Consider the following 21,160-nt stretch of genomic DNA (forward strand, 5'->3'; position numbering starts at 1 on the left):
TTCAGTAAATAAGTTTGTTTAAATGGTCTCTGTTGTATGCTGAGCTTCTTTATTTCATCGAAGAGAATTCTTCTCCCTTCCTTCTAATTTTGATTTTCAGATTCTTCCATTTATGGAGCTATTAATGAAATTGCATATTCTGCCCTATTAGGGCTATTATATCCCAATTATTTCCCAATTACATACTACCTAATTATATCCTCATTGCATTGGTAGGTTGGATCTCCAAAGGGTGGCTACTACTGGGAGGTGGACTTCTAATACTATACTTCATGAGCCCCTACCAGTGAGCTTCCCCTATTGATTATTATTCTAAATCAATTACTCAACCAGACTTAATTGGCTTGTAGAAATTAGCATTTGCTATGGTAGTCTAGTAAGAACAATTGATACAAAGTAGGGCATACTCTATTACAAATACTTACAGGCCAGGGGGAAATGGACACAAACTTAGAGCACATATGGCAAAGGGGTAGCTCACAGTTCCTGGAAACCCATTTGCTGGACATCCTTTTCTTCTTCACAAGACCTTCAGAAAGTCTCCCTTAGGTACGATGAAGCTTTCCTTGTATCTCCTTGTGGAGTCCTAGGTTCCCGATGCAGACACTATCATTGGTCACTACTGCTTCAGGGACACTCATCCAACTCCTCTAGCCTTTGGAAGTTCAAAAGTCCTCCTTTGATCTGAAGAAAAGGGGAAGGAGAAAGGAGGAGAGAGACCGAGACTCTCCTCCTCCCCCCTCAAGTAATACCTTGGGGGGGGGGGAAGGTCAGTTGGAACTACTCTCTCCTCTACACTGCCAGGCACTAGAATGTTAGAATCTCAACTGACTTGCAATTTTATGACCCATAAGGTATAACAGGACATAAATAAGTGCAATGGTGTTTATTGATTGATTTAGCAGCATAGAATACCTTTACCTGATAAAGGTATCAGCTAGAGTTTCTTATTAATCACATTAAGTGGGATTGGATGATTTAGTGAATCAATCAACACCCACCATTGCACTTATTTCTAATTCAGATGTGGTTTTATTATTGTTGTTGTTTGAGCAATAAAAACTGGAAGAGACGGGTTCTCAGAGCAGAACAGTTTTCACACTGGAAATTGCCTCACACATATGAAATTGTGAGATTTAAAATTGGATACTAGAGCATTAACCTCCCCTTTTAACCTTTCCCTTATTTATCTCCCAGACTAGTAAGTTAAAGAAGCCTCTGATCTTTAGTTGGAGCTTTTATTGTTTGGAAATCACAAGGTGATGCTGATTAGAGAGATAGGGAAGTAGAAATACAAACAAAATAGTCTTAAATCTAAGCTTAGTCTATATTCCATATAAAACTCACCAAAAACCCTTATAGGGCTCACCAAAAACCCAAGACCACCTCTGAAGCTGAGAGCCACGTCAAGCACGTGCTGTTACAGGGAACCAGGCGGAGTCACACTTCAGTCAGGGTCTGTGTGTGCAGAGCAAACAGCGGACAAGGAGAGCTGACAAAAGACCTCACTTCCATTCTCTCCTTGCCTTTTAAGCTCGTACCCCGGAAGTGGAGTGCCTAACAGATGGAGGTGGAGTGTGTAGCCCCTGCACGGCTGTTCATCACGGTCTCCTCCCCGAAAGGGTGGTCCTTCAAAAACTGGCGTATTTTTACCACAAAATCAATCTCAGGTCCAGACCAAAAATAACAAGGATCACACAGTTATGCCTAACCAGGGGCTTCCATTCATAAAGGAATCAAGGAATCTTTTTTTCCCTTGTCCACATGTTCAGAAAAAAATTCTCACAAAGGAATGCTTTTTACTTTGTCTAGCCAAGTTTCTTGACATGATTTATTGGACTGAGATTATATCAAGAGAAAATTAAAATAAAATATAAGAAGGAAGAGAGAGAATCTAGTTTAATGGAGTCTAACCACTTTAAAAACCTCTAAATCTGATAAGAACTAGTGGCAATTGTTCTTACTCTATATGGCATATACCAACAATAGTTGTTTAGTCCTTTTATTCATATCTCACTCTTCATAACCCCATTTGGAGTTTTCTTGCCAAAGACCCTAGAGTAGTTTGCCATTTCCTTCTCTGCCTCATTTTATAGATGAGGACCTGAGGCAAACAGCATCAAATGACTTGTCCAAGGTCACACAGTAAGTATTTGAGGCCAGATTTACATTTAGGAAGATGAGCCTTCAGGACTTCAGGACTGGTACTATTCACTGTGCCACCTACCTGTCCCTATACCAACAGAGGAAATCATAAATAGCTCCTTCGGCAAAGTTGGACTCCATTTTCAAATTTGATCTTTCAAAATCTGAGTCACCTTGAGGAAACTGAATCCCCAAAGGGCTTGTTGATTTGTTAGATCAATTCAAAGACTGTCTTCTGATGGTCACTTTGGCTAGATTAAGGGGAAAGCTGCAAGACAAGCAACTGGTTAAGTTAAAAAAAGAGAAAGAGAGAGAGAAGACTTGTGAAACATGTTCTAACTGGAAAAAATAACCAAGAGCCAAAGTATCACTAGACAAAGAAAAAAAGTGTTCTGCAGCTGGTGGAAAGTATGAGCATCCAAGCCCAATCAGGTGGTTGACCACCATGGGTCATAAATTCTAGGGCAAAAAGCTGGTCTTGGGAGACCTGGGAGGAAGATTGGAGGGTAAGAAAGAAATTAAGAAAAGAGCATTCCCAAAGCAGGGCCTGGAAGCTAACCGTCAAGGGAGGACCAGGGATCTAGATAGAAAGCTCTCTGAGGACAGGAACTATGCCATTCACTTTTGGGTCCTCCAAAGTATCTAACACAGTGCCTTGAACATACTAGGCACCCAGATTTTGTTGAATTCATTCATTAAACCAATAATTAGTAAATACCTACTATGCTACATCTTGGGGATATTAAAATTTAAAATAACAAAATAGCTTTTACTATAAATCTAATCTTTTACTATAAAGAACCTTATAATGAGGGTTGGGGTGGGGAGGGAGAATAGAGACAAAAGGGAAATCCAAACAAAGTGTCCTAGACAAATTTGAGGTAGTAGAGCTGGAATCAGACTTGAAAAGGGGTGGGGGCATCCCCATCCCTTGCAAAGCTGGGAGTACAGAATAGAAGTTAGACAAAGAAGCAGACTGTGCCCAAAGCAGGTTAAAAAAACAACAACAACAACAAAGGTGGGGAGGGTCAGGCCAGGCTGAGAGTCAGAATCAGGACAGTGAGTTGGATTCAGCATACAACACATGGATACCAAGAGTCAGGGCAAACAGCAGGTCACAGATTGGCACAGCAAACAAACAGGAACCAGGAGAACATAAATATTAAAAGACCAGACAGAAACATAAGAAAAGGGTAGTCAAAAGTCCACCACACTAGCCAGAAAACAGGAAGTCTATAGGAACGTAACGGAAAGGAAAAAGCAAAGCAGTTAAACAATATGAGGAACCAGTACTAAGAAGGATTCTCATCATTCAGGTACTTTTCTACCTTAAACCCAAAGCTTTGATCTGGTTCTTTTTGAGGGAACAACTAGTCTAACATGGCTAGCTTGGGTGCTGCAAGTGGGACTGCTTGGCTGAGGAAGCATGTATGCAGGTGGGAAAATCAACAGCTGCCAGCTAGAAGATCCTGGTACTGCCCCAATTTTCCCCGGGGAAGTAGAAAATTCTCATTTCTGTAAGATCAAGGAAGGTCTCCTGGAAGGCATGGACCTTGACGAAGGCCTTTGGTTAATTAACTGCTTCCTAAGACTGGTTTTCCAGGTCATGACCTTCTTTATTTTGTTGTGGCACAGGAGATAGAACACCTGGCCTGGAGTCAGGAAGACCAGGGTTCAAATCCAGCCTCAGATACTTATTAGCTATGTGATCCCGGGTAAATCACTTAACCCTGTTTGCCTCAGTTTTCTCATCTGTAAAATAAGCTGGGGAAGGAAATGGCAAACCACTCCAGTATCTCTGCCAAGAAAGCCTCGAATGGGGTCATGAAGAGTCAGATACAAATGAAACTACTGAAAAAGACCATGTTCTGGATTTCTTAGTCCACTAAAAAATGGATTTAGACTCATTTTCTTAGAGTCTAGGATGCAGTACTTCTGGTATTCAGTCAACAAATATCTATTAAGCCCATAGTACCAGCCACTGTACTGAATGCTGGGAATACAAAAAGAGGCAAAATATATTCCCTGCATTCAAGGAGCTCACAATCTAATAATATTCTTCATGTTCTTGCAACATGGTGGAGTCAATATGGTCAGGAGATTAAGGTGTAGGTTAGTCTCATAGGCCCTCATCTGGGAGATGTGAAATGTGAACTATTTAAGTTGTCTGGAAGGGTAAGAGTATAAGTGACCAGCATTAGGCTGGAAAGTGGGGGGAATGCTGCCAAAAGACTGATGATTTCATTTTACCAGCAACCTTTCATGGACTGATATACTTCTTTCCTTATGCCAGTGACACTTGCTTTTTTTTACATGAGTGGACTTATCAGCTGATCAACTACTACCAGGACTAGTGATGACCCAGTGCTTAACACAGTGTCTGCCACATAGAAGGCACTTCATAAATGTGTATTGACTACTGGCTGATGGGGCAGCAGTCAAAAATAAGTAGCATGGGTTAAATCCATGTGGCATAAAACAGAGTTTGTTGGGAAGTTCTGTTGATAGAATCCGAAGCACCTGGGAATTTTATTAAGACATTTGGTTGGAGTATAAAATGGCAGGGTTGGACTACATGATGTCTAGGCCCTCTTCCAACTCCAGCATTCCAGAAGCTTTATTTGGAGGTAGTCTGCTGGAAAAGAAGCTGAGGGTCTAGTAGTACTTGCAACAACCTCCAGAAATTGGAGATAAATTAAAGTTGTGGTCACTTGCTTTCTACCGGGGAATGAAGTTTTAAAGATGCGGCCAAGAACCAGCTAGATAACTAAATTTGTCACCTCAAAGGTTGTTAGTATCTTAAATTATTTTCTATAACCTCCAGCATCCCACCAGATGGTGGTATAGCTCAGATAGAGTATTAATATGAAGGAGCTGCCTTGGTTTGTTTATTGATAAATATACAAAGGTCATTGGAACATAAGAGTGAGATCTTTCAGATGTTGAATTACATAAGAATTCCCTGGGTGTGGGAGAGTGAATATGAGGAGGGAAAACTATTTGATATTGGAGAAAATATCTCCAGAAAAAAATCCCAGACTTTGCCAATAAGGAAACTGGTCCCCAGAGAAATTGTGACTTGCCCCAAGTCCCACAAGGAATAAGTGTCAAAGCCAGTACTTGCACCCAAGTACTGTGATTCCAGATGCTCATTTCATTATTCCATACTCCTACTACCTGGATAGTGAAGTGGTCCTATAGCAGAGGAGACTCACATCCATCAGAGATCATGAGCCTTAGGGAGCCAGAAGGAATAGAAGCCTGGGCCAGAAAAGAAATGCATTAGAAATGCTGAGCAGCTCTGACAGATACCCCAACCCTCTGGACGCCAATGGCACTAGGGAGCCTGTGCTTCAGGGTACCCAGAGATTGGGAAATGGGAAACACTCCATGTGTGGACTGTCTTCTGGACTTGGGATGGGGCTAAGGATTTAGTACCAAGTGTAAGTTCAGTCTAATCTTTGAGAAACTTTGAGGTATCTACTGTTGAAGACAGAAACCAGGGGAGAATTCTTTGCCACCTACTCTCCTAGCTCCCCACTGTTGATAGAGACAAGCCATGGAAAAGATGCCATGGTCCTACACAAAAACAATGCTTAGTCATGCTATAACCCTAGTAAAGGCCTCTATTACATGGTTTCTTCCCCAATAATAGTAACTGAAAGTGGTGCTTAAAAAGAAAAGAAAAGAAACAAAAAGCAAGGCACCAATAAAAAACTTTAAAGCACACACACAAAAATAACTATAAATGGAAGCACACAGGGGGTTGGTGTCCTGGCTCTGAGACAAGATAGCCTCATTGCTTGGCTTTTCTTGATTCCTCCAGCTGCTAGAGGTTCTCACCACAAATTGTCATATATTAATTTCTGTATATACTTATGTGTGCACACATTGACTTCCCCTGAAGAAAATAAGCTCCTCGAGGGTGGGGACTATTTTACTTCTGTCTTTGTATTCTTAGCATAGTGCTTCTTACATAGTAAGAAGGGAATAAATATTTGTTAATTGATTGACAAGAAGTAGCAGCCTCTATAACAAAGGATTAGGTTCAGTTGGATGGTCCAGGAACTGATCCAGGATAACTTTTTTGGACAAGTTTTTTTGATGGGTGAAAGAAACAAAGTGAGCTACTCCCCAACAGGTACTCACATTCACAGGTTGATTTCCTTGAAGTGGACTGCTATAAAATTGCAGGGATGAGCCTATGGGACTTTACTACTAAGACAATAGCTCATGAGCCCCTACAGATGTGCTTCCCATTAATAATCAGTCAATAGGGGCAGCTAGGTGGCACAGTGGATAGAGCACCAGCCCTGGAGTCAGGAGTACCTGAGTTCAAATCTGGCCTCAGACACTTAACACTTACTAGCTGTGTGACCCTGGGCAAGTCACTTAACCCCAATTGCCTCACTAAAAATAAAAATAATAATAATAATAATTAGTCAACAGATTGTCTCTTAGCAAGGACATTTATTCAAATGGCATAGCAAGAACAGTAGATACAAAGCCACCCCTCACATAAACTTGAGGTGCCTTTTCTCCCAATTACACAGTGCCCACTTTTCCAGTAGGCACAAGGTACAAGGATAGGATTTGTCTGTAGCAAAGAGAACTCACAACTACTGGTTCAACAGGTCCTGGAAGTCTTTTCTTTCTTCCCAGAGCCCTCACAAAGTGGCCCTTGGATGCAACGTTTTTGCTGGTCAGCTTGCTCAACTTTGTTCCTAGAGTCTTATCTTCCTCATAGCTATACATCTCTACTGTCAGGGGTCATGCTACTTAAAGCTGTTTCCTCTGAGAAGCTTTCTCTCTGTATCCATGTATATCTGGAGCATGTGTCTTTGCTCCTTTTTAGATGCAGCATCTCCTACCAGCCAAATAACTCCTTTCTTTTTTTTTTCTTTTCCTTTCTTCTCTTTTCTCTTTTCTTTTTTTTTTTAGTGAGGCAATTGGGGTTAAGTGACATGCCCAGGGTCACACAGCTAGTAAGTGTCAAGTGTCTGAGGCTGGATTTGAACTCAGGTCTTCCTGAATCTAGGGTCAGTGCTTTATTCACTGCACCAGCTAGCTGCCCCAGTAAGTCCCTTTCAAAGCTGTGATTGATGTTAGGAGGCTGGGAGAGGGATTCCCTCCTATCTTCCTTTACAGGCAGCTCCTGGTTTAGTCTCAATTTTTCTTGTTCTCAAACTGCTGGAATTTTTCCAGGGTATAACTATTTAGATCACCCAGAGAAATGGCTATTTTTCCCCCAGTTCTCTCCTTGACTCAGTCATAGAGGTCTTTGTACCTTATAAAAGAATCATATAATGTTACACCTTATCAATACATTCAAACTGCATTGTGTATCACCATATCAACTAAGGGAGAGAGGAAAAGGAATAAGGTATGGGAAGAAAATCTCATCTTTGTTCCCTTATGCAAGAAAAACCTCAGGCAAACCAATGACAAGAGTTTGTTCCTCCCCAAAACTTCCAAAGGCCTAAGATTGCTGTGGATATGTCTAATATTTTTTGGAGATGCCTAATATTAACAGTTGTTACTGAAACAACTGCCATATAATAGAAAGAACATTGGATTGATGGTAATAATAATAGCAAGCACTTATATAGTATCTACTATGTTCTAGGCAGTATGCTAAGTGCTTTAGAAATATTATCCCAGGGCATCTAGGTGGCTCAGTGGATAAAGCACTGGACCTGGATTCAGGAGGACCTGAGTTCAAATATGACATCAGACACTTGACACTTACTAGCTGTGTGACCCTGGGCAAGTCACTTAACCCTCATTGCCCCACAAAAAAATAAATAAATAAAATTATCTCATTTGATTCTCACAACAACCCTGTTGTTGTGGTGGTGCTATTATTATCCCCATTTTACAGGTGAGGAAACTGAGGCAAACAATTTAAGGGACTTGCCCAGGATCACAATTAGAAAGTATCTAAGGCTGGATTTGAACTAAAGTCTTTTTTACTTTAGGCCCAATGTTCTATCCACTGCACTATCTGGCTGCCCCCTAAGGAGGTCAGAGGTTATGATGATTAGGATGATGGTGGTGATGGTAATGATGGTGACAATGACAATGATGATGACTGATCTTATTCCCATTTTTGACAAGATTACTAAAATGGTCAGATCAGGGGAAAGCTGTAGATAAAGTTCTAGTCTTGTCAAATATGAGTTGGATCAGAAATATCAGACACATAGCCAGCAACACTCCCAAGTCCCCAAACCATATTTAAATGTAATTGAGAAATATTTAACAAAATAAATAAAAATACAATAGAATAGAATATTAATATCTGGTTTCCAATGTCAATATGCTGCCTTCATGAATCTTTATGTGCCCCTATTTCTATTTGATTTTGACACCACTGAGCTAGTTGATAGTACAAATAGGTGAATTCAGAGCTATTTGAATGGTTGGATCTAGAGAACTGTCAGTAATGGTTTGGCATCAACTTGGAAGGAATTAATGGGTGGGAAAAGGTGAATGTTCTGGAGTGACTCCCCAACTTGAACTCCAATGGAGTACTTCTGAGTTCTATGTTTGGCCCTGTGCTGCTTAACATTTTTAACAGTGATTTGGATAAAGGCATGAATGGTATGCTTATCAATTTCCAGAAGACACTAAGTTGGAAGAGATAACTAAAAAACAGACAAAATTGAGAAAGATCTTAGTGGAATAAGACGGTGCTTCTCAAACTTTTTGCTCTCAGGACCACTTTTCACTCTTAAAAATTATTAAGGAGATGCTAAAAAGCTTTTGTTTACTTGGGTGATATAATCAATATTTACCATGTTAGAAATTAAAATATCTTAATATTTGTATGAAGATAGTTTTGAACTAGGGACCCCCTGGTTGAGAACCATTGAACTAGGACATTGAGTTGAATCAATTAAAATGAAATGTCATAAGAACACATTAAGGCTTATACCTGAGTTCCAAAAAAAAAATCAATTTCACAAGTACAGAATGTGACTAACAGCAGTACTTCCACAAAAGAGACAGGCTTTAATAGACTACCAGATCAATATGAGTGAATAGGATGTTATGGAAGCCAAAAAAAAGCCAAATGCAAATTGGAGAAGAAATTGTATACAGGACTAGAAGAGTAATTCTGCCATTGTGGCCGTCCATGGGGCACCACATATTAGGAAGAACAAAGATAATCTAGAGAGCTTCTGCAAGAGAGCAAACAAGATGGCAAAAGATTGCAAGGTTTTGACATATAAAGACCAGAATAAGGAGCTTGGGATATTAAGTCATTGAGCAGAGAGATGAGAAAACTTGGGGGGAAAGGGGAGTATAGGAATAACACAATAGGCTGTGTTCACATATCTGAAGGATAGAATAGAGAATAGACTTGTCTTGCTTGACCCCCAGAGAGTAGAAGTAGAAGCAATGGGTGGAAGTTAGCAGAAGGCAAGTTTAGGTTGACATAAAGAAAAATTAGCAATTAACTTGATCTAAAAGTGAAATTGCTTGCACAGAAAGTAATGGGTTCCCCCTCATTTGAGATCTTCAATCAAAGGAAAGATTGGGGGTTCTTAATCTCAGTCCACAGAGATTTCAGAGGGCCTATGAATATGGATGGGAGGAAAAACTCTAATGGAAACTCAGAATTTCCTTCAATTAAATTCCTTCTCTTAAAAACAGCTAGGTGGCAAAAAAAATTGGGAGCAGCTAAGTGGCACAGTGGATAAAGCACTGGCCCTGGATTCAGGAGGACCCGAGTTCAAATCCAGCCTCAGACACTTAACAATTACTAGCTGTATGGCCCAGGGCAAGTCACTTAACCCTCATTGCCCCACAAAAACAAAAACAAACAACAAATAAACAAAAAACCCATTATGCCAAGGGACAGCTAGGTGGCATGGAGGACTGGAGTTCAAATCTGGCCTCAGACACTTACTAGATATGTGACTGTGGGAGAGTTACTTAACCCCGATTGCCCTTAACACGTACATTCACATATATATCTACATATATTGCTGAGAAAGGATCCATAAATTTCTCCAGACAGAAAAACAAAGGTGAAGAACTTCTGGGATTGGATGGCCGCTTGTTAGTTATGTTGTAGGAGGAGATTTTTGTTTCAGATTGAGACAACAACTCCCTCCCAGTCCTGAAGTCCTGGGGGTCCCTTTCTGTTCTGAAATGGTCTGAATTCTCTAATATCCCACCTTATAAGTAGTCTTTAGACACTAGGATGGTGATGGGGAAAGATTCTATAGCTTTTGTTTGCATTCTCAATCTGGACCTCCAGCAACAATTCAAGGCAGGGTGGGGCAGTGGAAACATCACTGAATATGGAACCAGAAGTCCTGGGTTCAAATTCTAGCTCTGTTATTTAATACTTGTGCCAGTTTAAAACAATTTGCCTCTCTGGGTCTCAGTTTCTTCATTTGTAAAATGGGGGGGGTGCTGAAGTAGTTCATAAGATCTTTAAATCCTTAGATCCTAGGTAAGCCCAGTGCTCCAAAGGTTGTAAAAGAACTCAGAAGCTATCCCATCACTTCCTACGACCTGATAGAGTATCAAAAATTTCACTGAGAGGAAATAATTATGGTTCTGATCCCTCAACATCTGAGTGAAATGTAGACCTTTCCAACAGATGTTGCCATTTCTCAAATGAATCTTAAAGACTCCCTCTCCATCCCAAATGTTCTATTGTTTCTTGCTTGGTGAATGCACAGGGGTAGGGGGGGGGGTGCTGGAGCCAGCTTATTTTATTTCAAAATAAACATTTACACTTCAGAGAGCAGCTAAAAATAGGGCTTAATTTATTGTTTGGTCAATTATCACAACTTAAGAAAGTATTAAGAATACATATTGAACTCACGAGTGTGTGTGCATACATTTTTCTTTTTCTTTTTTTTTCAAGAAAGCTCTTTGTTAAACATTTACCAGCATACACATGAGTAGATGGGATAGTTTGTTAGGCCTCTGGCATTATATCAAGATGACCTCTAAAGTCTGACTAAAAAGCATCCATTCCCACTACAAAGAGCCAGAAGACCTGAGTTATAAGAGTATGAATTTGGACTTTTACCTGCATGAACTTGGTGGGACTTTTTATGCAATTTAACAAGCATTTATTAAATACTTGCTGTGTGACAAAACCTGCAGTGTGGTATACTGGCTCCAGGAATCCCTTTGGGGTCAGGAATACCTGGAATTAAACTCGTCCTCTGATACACACTACCTATGTGGCCATGGGGAAAACAATTAGCCTCTTGTTGACCCCAGGCATAGCCTAGACTCTAAATTGCATTTGAGGCTCTCTGATCTACATATATATAGAGAGTTTCAACACAGGGAATTCCCCGTTGTTCAGTCCTTCAGTAATGTCTGACCCTTCATGAACCCATTTGGGGTTTTCTTGGCAAAGATACTGGAATGGTTCAACATTTCCTTTTCCAGCTCATTTTGTAGATGAGAAAACTGAGGCAAAAAGGGTTAAGTGACTTGCCCAGGGTCATACAGCTAGTAAGTATCTGAGGCCAGATTTGAACTCAAGAAGATGAGTCTTCCTGACCCCAGGCCTGGTGCTTTATCCACTGTACCACCTAGCTGCCCCAAGGAGTTCCCTTTTCCCTACATTTATGAAATCACAAATTTAAAGGGAAAAAATGTGTGAAGCACTGTGTTACAGTGTGCAAAGAGAAGTCACTTTATGTCCGTGGACTTCTCTTTCCTCATCTGTAAAATAGGAGAGTTAGATTATACTTCCCAATATTTCTTCCAGTCCTGATTCCTATGAAACCAGGAACAAGCTGGAGATGAAAATTGTTTTCAGTTGCCCAATGCAGCCTGGATTCTTGGAGTATCAATGAAAACTGATTCTTCTTTCCAATGGTGTGGAAGAATACTTGGATGCAGTTCCATCAAAACGCTCTGTGGCCTAATAAATCTTGCACCCCTCCTCCTCTGCATCTCTGGGTAATCCTCAACTCTTCAACAGCCACCACTTGACCCGGATCAGTCCATAGCCAACTGGGAGAGATGATGTCACTAGGAAACTCTTTTCTTCTCTCTCAGACAGGCATTTTTCTAATTCCCTATAGAGATAGTGTCCTCTGAGGTGCTGAAGAGCTAAACTAACACATGTGGACACTGTCACATCTGCAGAAGAGACCAAGTGTTCCCCTGTCCACAAAACCACAAAGAGTTTAAGGAAATCCCAGAAAATATTTTCCTGGAAGCCAAAGATATTACAGTTCTAACAGCATGACCAAATATTCAAAATGACCATATCAAATGCTGAAAGCAGTTTTCCATTCTTCTCCATTGGGAACCCCATACAGATTTAATTTCAAAAATAGCCAAACCTCCTTCACTCTCCCAAAATTCAGATGAATGGGAGCAGGCATTAGTTTCTATCATGACCTGGCTGAGGTCATAGCCATCAATATATTGTGTTACTATGGAAGGTCTCTCCTGAATGAATTAGCATCCCAGAGGGTATCTTCCAATTTAACCTGCACACCCAATGACACAAGATTGCCTTACTCTGGGATTTGAAATCATCTACAATCTGTGTTCAGCCTTATATCTAAGACTCCCATATTGGAGCCCTCCACTCTGGCCAAACTGTTCTACTCACTGTCTCAAACAGAGTTCTTTTCTGTACTAGGCTGTTCCTGTCCCTATGCTGTTTTCCAAATGATTCACAATCTCCTCAAAGTTGCATTCCTTTATTAACCCAAACAAACTGAGGTTGAAACTATAGGCTCCTTGAAGGCAAAGAATAGAACTTATTTTGGTCTTTATATCTCTAGCCTCTAGCACAGAGCTCTATGTGTTGCAGGCTTAATTCAACTTTGTTGAATTGAATTGAATTGTACTAAAGGGTAAAGGATGCCAAATGTTTTCAGTAATAGTCCTGCCACTGTGTTATAAAAAAGCATTAGAATATACCCACCACACACTCTTTCTATTTGCCCACCATGTAAGCAGAGCCAGCCTTAGACAAGACATTGGCACTAGACATTAAACAAGGTATTGACATTGTCTCATGTTCCCAGTCTCTCTTTTCTGTATAATTCATTATTTTCTTCTCCTTTCTCTTCTGCTTTGGGATCAGCTCCCTTCCCTGACCTTAAGTAGCCACTGCCTGGTTTTTAACCTCATTCTCTTAAGCAAAACAAGATATTCTTCCCCACCCTTAAAAACTTTTCACTCCCTGGGCAAGTCGATTAACCCCACTTGCCCTAAAATATCTCAGGACATCTCCAGTTCTCCTGATCTTTATCTTGCCACTGGAACCAGATGGCTCTGGAGAAGAGAGTGAAGCTGGTGACTTTGCACAGCCCTCCCTCACTTAAATCCAATTCACTCCAAGCCATGACATCACCTCCTGATGTCATGGTCCTCTTTGAGAATGAAGGACAAACAACACTAATAAAAAGAGTAAAGAAAACTTGGTTCTAATAGATACTGGCTGTGTGACCCCAAGCAAGTCACTTAAACTCTGAATGCCCCCAGGCAACCCTAAGGAACTGATCTGCTTTGGGAAAAGAAGTTCCTCACCTGGAACTTCCAACATTGATGAAATCAAAAGTCCAGTGAAAATAAATTAAAATTAAAACGTTTCATGTGATCTCCTCAAGCTACTGTCCTATATTTCTTCTCCCTCTTCTAACCAAACTCCTAGAATTAGTAGTCTACATTCATTGCCTCCATTTTCTCACCACTTACATTCACTTTTCAGTGGTAACTTTTTTGGTGGGGGGGGGGCAATGAGGGTTAAGTGATTTGCCCAGGGTCACACAGCTAGTGTCAAGTGTCTGAGGTCAGACCTGAACTCAGGTCCTCCTGAATCCAGGGCTGGCACTTTATCCACTGAACCACCTAGCTGCCCCCTACATTCACTTTTCAACCCCCTGAAATCTGGTTTCTGACCTCATTACCAAATTAAAACTACTCTCTGCAAAGCTACTACTGATGATCTATTAATTGCTAAATCCAATGGCTTTTTTCCAATCCTTGTCCTTCTTAACCTCTCAGACTTTTTTTCCCCAGAGTCCCTCACTTCCCTGTGTTTTCACAACCCTGCTCTCCTACCTGTTTTCCTCTTACCTATCTGGCTGCTCCTTCTAGATCTCCTTTGTAGAATCATCTTTCTTTTCCCACTCCCCACACCTATATGTATCCAAGCCTCTGTTTCTGAATCTCTTCTATTCTTCTCTGATCTCTTGATGAGCTTCTATGCACTTCTGGGTTAAACTATTATCTCCCTCTCTTGAATTTCATTTCTACATCACCAACAACAATATTGTACAGCTCTACCTGGATGTCCCATTGTTGTTGTTCAATCCTGTTTGACTCTCTGTAACCTCATTTGGGATTTTCTTGGCAAAGATACTGGAATGCTTGCCATTTCCTTCTCCACTTCATTTAATAGATGAGAAAACTGAGGCAAACAGGGTGAAGTGACTTTCCCAGGGTCACATAGCTAGTGTCTGAGGCTGGATTTGAGTCTTCCTGACTGGAGACCAGGTGCTCTATCTTCTGCACCACCTAGCTGCCTTATATGTCTCCTAGATATCTCAAAGTCAACAAGTCCAAAACAAAGCTCCTATCTTTTCCTCTGTGAATTTCCCTCCTTTTCTGACAACACCATCACCTTTCATCTTTCAAATTCCTCATGTTCCCATCCTCCACAAAGCTGCCAAATTCCAATTACAAAAGCACAAGTCTGACCATGTCAATGCCCTGCTCAAGAGGCTTTTGTGGCTTTCTTCTGACTCCAGGATATCATATGGGCTCTACTGTTTCTTTTCAAAGACCTTTCCAGGCTTATTGCATACTACTGCCTTTCACATACTCTATTTCCAGTCAAACTGGTCAGCTTGCTCTTCTGTGTACTTTCCTTTATCCTTTGTACAACCTGCCTTCCATGCCTGGAATACAGGCATAACTCACAGGTTGATTTTGTTGTTGCAAGTTGCTGTGCTGTTGCTGTTGTTGTTGTTGTTGAGTCATGTCCAACTCCTTGTGACTCCGTTTGGGTGTTTTTCTAACAGAGATACTGAAGTGATTTGCCATTTCCTTCTCCAGTTTATTTTACAGATGAGTAAACTGAGGCAAACATGGTCAAGTGACTTGCCAAGGGTCACACAACCAGTAAGCATCTGAATCTGGATTTGAACTCAGGTCTTCCTGACTACAGTCCTGGCATTCTATCCACTGAGCCCCCTAGCCGCCCTAATCACAGAATGACTATTTTCCTTTAAAATCCAATTCAAGTTCTAACTCCTACAAAAAGTCTATCGTAAGCCCCTAGCAGCTAACACCCTACCCCGTGTTCACAAATTACTCAGTATCTATTTTACAATCCCTTCCTTCACCTGAGAAAGTGAGTACCTAGAGGGAAGGGACATCTTTGGTGCACAAAGCAGACACTTAATAAATGCATTTAGAATTTCACACTTATTGGTTGGTTAATTATATTTTATAGGAAATGTCTTTCGCTTGTTATTCCTTCCAAATATTTGCATTTTGAGTCATTGTACCCCAGCCTTGAAGTGCTATATAAATGCTAGCTATTAGGAAGAATGATCATATGATGTCCATATCACTTTCCCTCCCCCAGTCATCTTTTCATCATTGCATCCCCCAGCACCTAGCAAGGGGCATTGTTCATTGCAAGCAAGATGGATGTGAATTGCCTATTTCTTGAGTTTTCCCATTTGTACAGCTCCATAAAAGGACCAGATAGTGCTCAGAGCAATGGCCTTCAAGTCAGAGGACAGTACAATTATCCCTTCCACACCTAGATTTTCCCCATCAAGGTTTCAGCATATCTCTGGTAGGGGTAAGAAATTAAATGGGAATTTTGGGGGGAGTTTTGCAGACATCGCCAATGACAGGTGAACACCAACAGACAACATAGAACCTATGACCAAATACTTGACCCAAACTTTACAATAAGGTACTGTAAACACCCCACAGAAGAAAAAGAAAAACTTCTGGTGTCTTCTCAGGTACTGAAGGGAAGGCCAAACAATTTTATGTGGATTTTCCAGATGGGGGCAATGAGGAGCACAGTTATCCCTAACCTCCTTGATGTGGAAGGGATAACTGTATAACTCAGGAGTAACCATTCTGGTTTTAGAGTAAAATAATGAATTCAAAACTTGGCTTTGCCAATTTTCTGACTTTGGCAAGTTGCTTTATCTCCAATACTTAGAGCAGTTCTTGGCACATAAGTAGGGACTTAAGAATGCTAGTGACTCTGTACATCGAATCCATAAATTGAATGATTTGACCAAATCCCCACTGAGATCCTTTTCAGCACTAAATCTATAATGTTCTGGGGGGGGAGGCAACTAGGTGGTACAGTGGATAAAGCACTGGCCCTGGATTCAGGAGGACCTGAGTTCAAATTTGGCCTCAGGCACTTGACACTTACTGGCTGTGTGACCCTGGGCAAGTCACTTATCCCTCATTGCCTTTCAAAAAAAAAATTCTATAATGCTATGAAGTGAGTTCCAGGCCTACCTCTGACACCAGCTACCTGTGTGACCTTGGCCAAGTAACTTAATCTTACTAGAGCTATTTCCTTGTCTGCAAAATAAGGGGTCTGGGATTTGATAATTTCCAAGATCTCTTCCAGCTCTATGACTCAGAATTCAGACAGTCTTCCCCTATCTCATAAATAAATATTGTCTTTGTAACTGTAATGGCAGGGTTTCCATGAGAAGGTCAGTCAGGGAAACTTTTATCTTTGTCGGATGGAGGAAAGAGTGTTAAGACAGGAATAAGAAGAATTTTCCCTATGCTCAGCTCTATTACTCCTTGTTTATGGGTTAGAGTTTTGTTGCCTTTTAGTTATGTGACCTTGAGTAAGCTACTTAAACGCTATTCCCCTGTTTCCTTATTCTGTCAGATGGGAATAATATCTGCCTACTTAAATTACAGAATCATTTTATGAACCTCAAAAGACACAGTATAAAAGTACTTGGAGAGGCTTAAGGGTTGGAATATCTCCAATAACACCAATACTTTGCATATACAATAACTCACATTCAGATGGAACTTCCTTCACAATAACTCTAGGATTATGGAGTTTTGTGTATAAACATATATACAAATATACACACAAATAAATAGACTATGTATGTAGAGTTGACAACAAAAAATGATATGTGTAAATAACTTAAAATTTCTTCAGCTTGGGAAATTCTTTCCAACTCTAAGACAGCATATCGTAGTAACTTGTCTGAAAGACACATAAAGGTATGAGCTGCAGAACTGGAACCCATGCCTTCCTGACAAGGAAATTGAGACCCAGTGTGTTTAAGTGACTTGCACAGGGTCATATAGTCATATAGTCCAAGACCAACATTCTTTCCACTCCACTCCCTGTATGCCCCAGAAAGAATCAACTGCTGCAAAACCTCTGGGACTTGCTATTGATTTTTCCCTGACGATTCTTCCGTGTTCTGCACAATAAAAATGACTAGACCTCTAGAGATATAGTGTTAACAATAGACTTAAAAGTAAATAACAGTAGGGGGCAGCTAGCTGGCACAGTGGATAAAGCACTGGTCCTGGATTCAGGAGGACCTGAGTTCAAATCCAGCCTCAGACACTTGACACTTACTAGCTGTGTGACCCTGGGCAAGTCACTTAACCCTCACTACCCGACCAAAAACAAACAAAAAAATAAATAACAGTTGACAATTATATAGCACTTTATGGTTTGCAAAACTCTTTGCATTCACTAGGTCATTTGATCCTCACAAAAATCCTATGAGATAGGTACATTATCTCCATTTTACAGATATGGAAACTAAGGCTCAGAGAGGTTAGGTGACTTGCCCAGGGTCACACAACCAGCAAATGTCTGAAGTGGAAAATCTTAACACAGTTCTTCCTGAGGTCAAGTCTAATACTCCACCCACTATACCAGCAGTAAGTAAAACTATTTCAAAATTCCTTTACCCACGGGCAGCTAGGTGGCACAGTAGATAAAGCACTGGCCCTGGATTCAGGAGGACCTAAATTCAAATCTGGCCTCAGACACTTGACACTTACTAGCTATGTGACCCTGGGCAAGTCACTTAACCCTCATTGCCCTGGAAAAAAAAAGAGTGATTTAACATGCAAAATTCCTTTATCCTTCCTTTCCTCCCCTTACAGGATTTAAACTTGTGAACTACTTATCTTTAGGTAATGTCTAAGATACCTAAGATGCAACCTATTATCTTCTAGATCAAGGGCATACATGCAATTTCTCTGACAACTTAAAATGCTTTAGTATTTTCCCTAGCTCCCTGGTTAGAAAGTGCTGTTAGAAATGAAAGCAAACTCCTTGAGGGCAGGCAGTTTCACTTTTGTCTTCGAATCCTGTGTCCAAGCCTAGCACTGTGCTAGGCATTTAGTAGGTGATCACAAAAGGCATTTTGATTGATTGATTGACAATTGGCCTGGGGGGGGGGTGGAAGAGGAGGAGGAGAAGAAGGAGGAGAGGAGGAGGAGGAGGAAGAAGAAGAAGAGGAGGAAGAAGAGGAGGAGGAGAGACAGAGACAGAGACAGAGACAGAGAGGGCAAGCGAGCGCTAGGGTATCCCTGCCCACTGTTCAAACTATGGCAGAATTCTTGGGTGTGAGAACTCCCTCCACCAACGCATATCGAAACCCTCTATGACTTAAAACAGTGGCTACAAGAAGGGTCACTCGCTAGCCCTTATGGCATGCTGCCTTCTTCAGACAAGTCGCTATGCCAAATTCTGATCACTGATGGTGAGTCCCACATGCCCTTTCTGCTTTTTACAAGGCAGTGACTCTTCCTGTTTCCCCCCCCCCCCCCCAAGCTTTCAGTCTCTTGCAAGACACTAAAGCCATAGGTCCCGTGGTGAGAGCGGATCACCACCACCGCTTCTTAGAGCAAACTCCCCACATGGAAGGCACGGGTGCTCATTTCATCACAATAGGAAAGAATGCCGGCGCAGAAGATAACAGAACCAAACAAAGCCCTGGGACAAGTAGCCCAGCATCTTCCAGTAAACCCAGAGGAGGTCCAGGCAAAGAAAGCCTGAAGACACGCTCAGAGATAGACTGATTCCTTCCATCCTTCCACAAACCAATCTGAACGCCAACTGCTGATAAATAGCTTTGCCCTTCTCTAGCTAGAGGAAGAAAGAGCCGCAAGGACAACGACACAGAATCTCAATCTCTCTCTCTCTCTCTCTCTCTCTCTCTCTCTCTCTCTCTCTCTCTCTCTCTCTCTCTCTCTCTCTCTCTCTCCCTCTCTCTTTTCTTTCTCCCCCCCCCCACTCCTTCTTGCCCCCTCTCCCTTCCCCCCCGGCGATTTCTCTGGGTCTCTGTCTCTGGGTCTCTATCTCTCTGTGTGTCTCTGTCTGTCTTTATGTCTCTGTCTGTCCCTGTCTCAGCAGTTTCTCAAAGTTCTCTCTGGCCTCCCCTTCTAGGGAAAGAGGGTGGGAATGTTCCTCTACGGTGGTGAGGGAAAGGAGAGGAGAGGAGGGAAGCTGACTGGTCTTAGAAATTGTGGCGAGTGTTGGTAGGATTCAGGTCAAATCCATTTCGCTCTTACCCTCCATGAGCTGCCACGAGCGGCCGTATCTTCCTCTTTCTTTGGTTTTCGGCTGCTGCAGGACTGCGCTCTGCCTCAGTGAGAGGTGATCATGAAAACTTAGCTTCTTATAATCAGCTCTTTGGCTCGTGGGAGGGGCTAAATCAGTTTCGGGAGGAACCTGGAAGCTGGGGGTCGCCCTGGGTCTTTTTTCATTGACGCGAGAGAACAAATTGACTCAGGAGAATCCAGGGGATAAAAATCTCCTAGAGCCAAACCGAGGCTCCCTGGAATTTGTAGTTTTTACTTGGAAATCTGCAGTCCATGATGTTCCATCCTTCTCTCTTTGGGGAGAGAAGTCAAAGAAGGTCATTTGCAAAGAAATTTTGCGCATTCCAGATCTGAAGTCAGATAGAAGAAGGGAAACCCTCCGACCTCCTGGACAGCTTTCCTGCTGGGTAATTAATGAACCTTTGCTTCTTAAATTTATTGGCAACTCAGGGTAGCAGAACCGCCGCTGGACTGGGCGGTAGAAACGATCTGGGGCCGCTTCGCTCTTTTGGCATGTTTATAACTGTCAATTAGTACTTTTTAAGCGCCTACTACAGGACCTTGCAGTCCTGGAGACTCCAAGGACTATCTCATTTGCAAGTCATTTAACCAGCTGGGACGTCGGTTCCCGCCTTGCATAATGAATTGTTTTGCAAAAATGTTGAACAAATTTTTATACATGTCAACTTATAGAGTCTCTTCCACGATTGGCTCAGGGTTCTGTGTGTGTGTGTGTGTGTGTGTGTGTGTGTGTGTGTGTGTGTGAATGTGTAAGTGATGATTCTTATCATCATTTTATTAGTTACTATAACACAATTGTAGTACAATAGTATCGTACTACTGGTATTGAGAGGCAGCCTAGGGCTGTGGAGAGCCTGCTGGGCTTTGAGTTGGGAAGACACGGGTTCCAATCTTGCAGCTCACACCTTTGTGTTTCAGACAACTTGCTAGGATGTGCTATATCTTAGAGATGAAAGGAGATTCCCTAAGCTGAGGAAATGACTATTTATATGTGGGATTTTTTTGTTGTTATTGTTGGTAACAACAAAAAAAGTAATACAACTTAAAGTGCTTGAAAATTTGTAAAGCACTTTACTGGGGCAAACTTGGGAAGTGGTTCTTGAAAATATCATAATTCTTTGTTTTATGAAGAAAAAATGCTCAAAAAACTTAGTTAAATAACACAAGTAGAGTTCGAGTTACTGGGGGGGGGGGGCTTTTTTTTTTTTCAGAGAAAAATGAATGTGAAGGATAGAGTACCCAAATGAGTCAGAAGCAGAATTCTCAATTCCTGCACCAATCATTTGATAGGAAGGCATTTTGATATTTTATAACTCCTTTATTTTTTGTTTTTAATTTACAATACCATAGAATCATATACAATGTATATAGGAAATGAATTTATGTTGTGTGTGAAAAA

General features: G+C 41.3%; 1 protein-coding gene across 1 annotated transcript in view; it reads right to left on the bottom strand.

The window, feature by feature from the left end:
• Positions 1 to 20,107, bottom strand: part of ENTPD1 (ectonucleoside triphosphate diphosphohydrolase 1) — a 108,436-nt gene extending 88,329 nt beyond the window's left edge. The window contains exon 1 of the mRNA XM_043989759.1: positions 19,711 to 20,107. Within this exon, the coding sequence (XP_043845694.1) occupies positions 19,711 to 19,717 (7 nt within the window). The 5' untranslated portion in view covers positions 19,718 to 20,107. The remainder of the gene's footprint in view (positions 1 to 19,710) is intronic.
• Positions 20,108 to 21,160: the final 1,053 nt, after the last annotated feature.

This window comes from Dromiciops gliroides, chromosome 2, assembly GCF_019393635.1.
Source record: "Dromiciops gliroides isolate mDroGli1 chromosome 2, mDroGli1.pri, whole genome shotgun sequence".
NCBI lineage: Eukaryota > Metazoa > Chordata > Mammalia > Microbiotheria > Microbiotheriidae > Dromiciops > Dromiciops gliroides.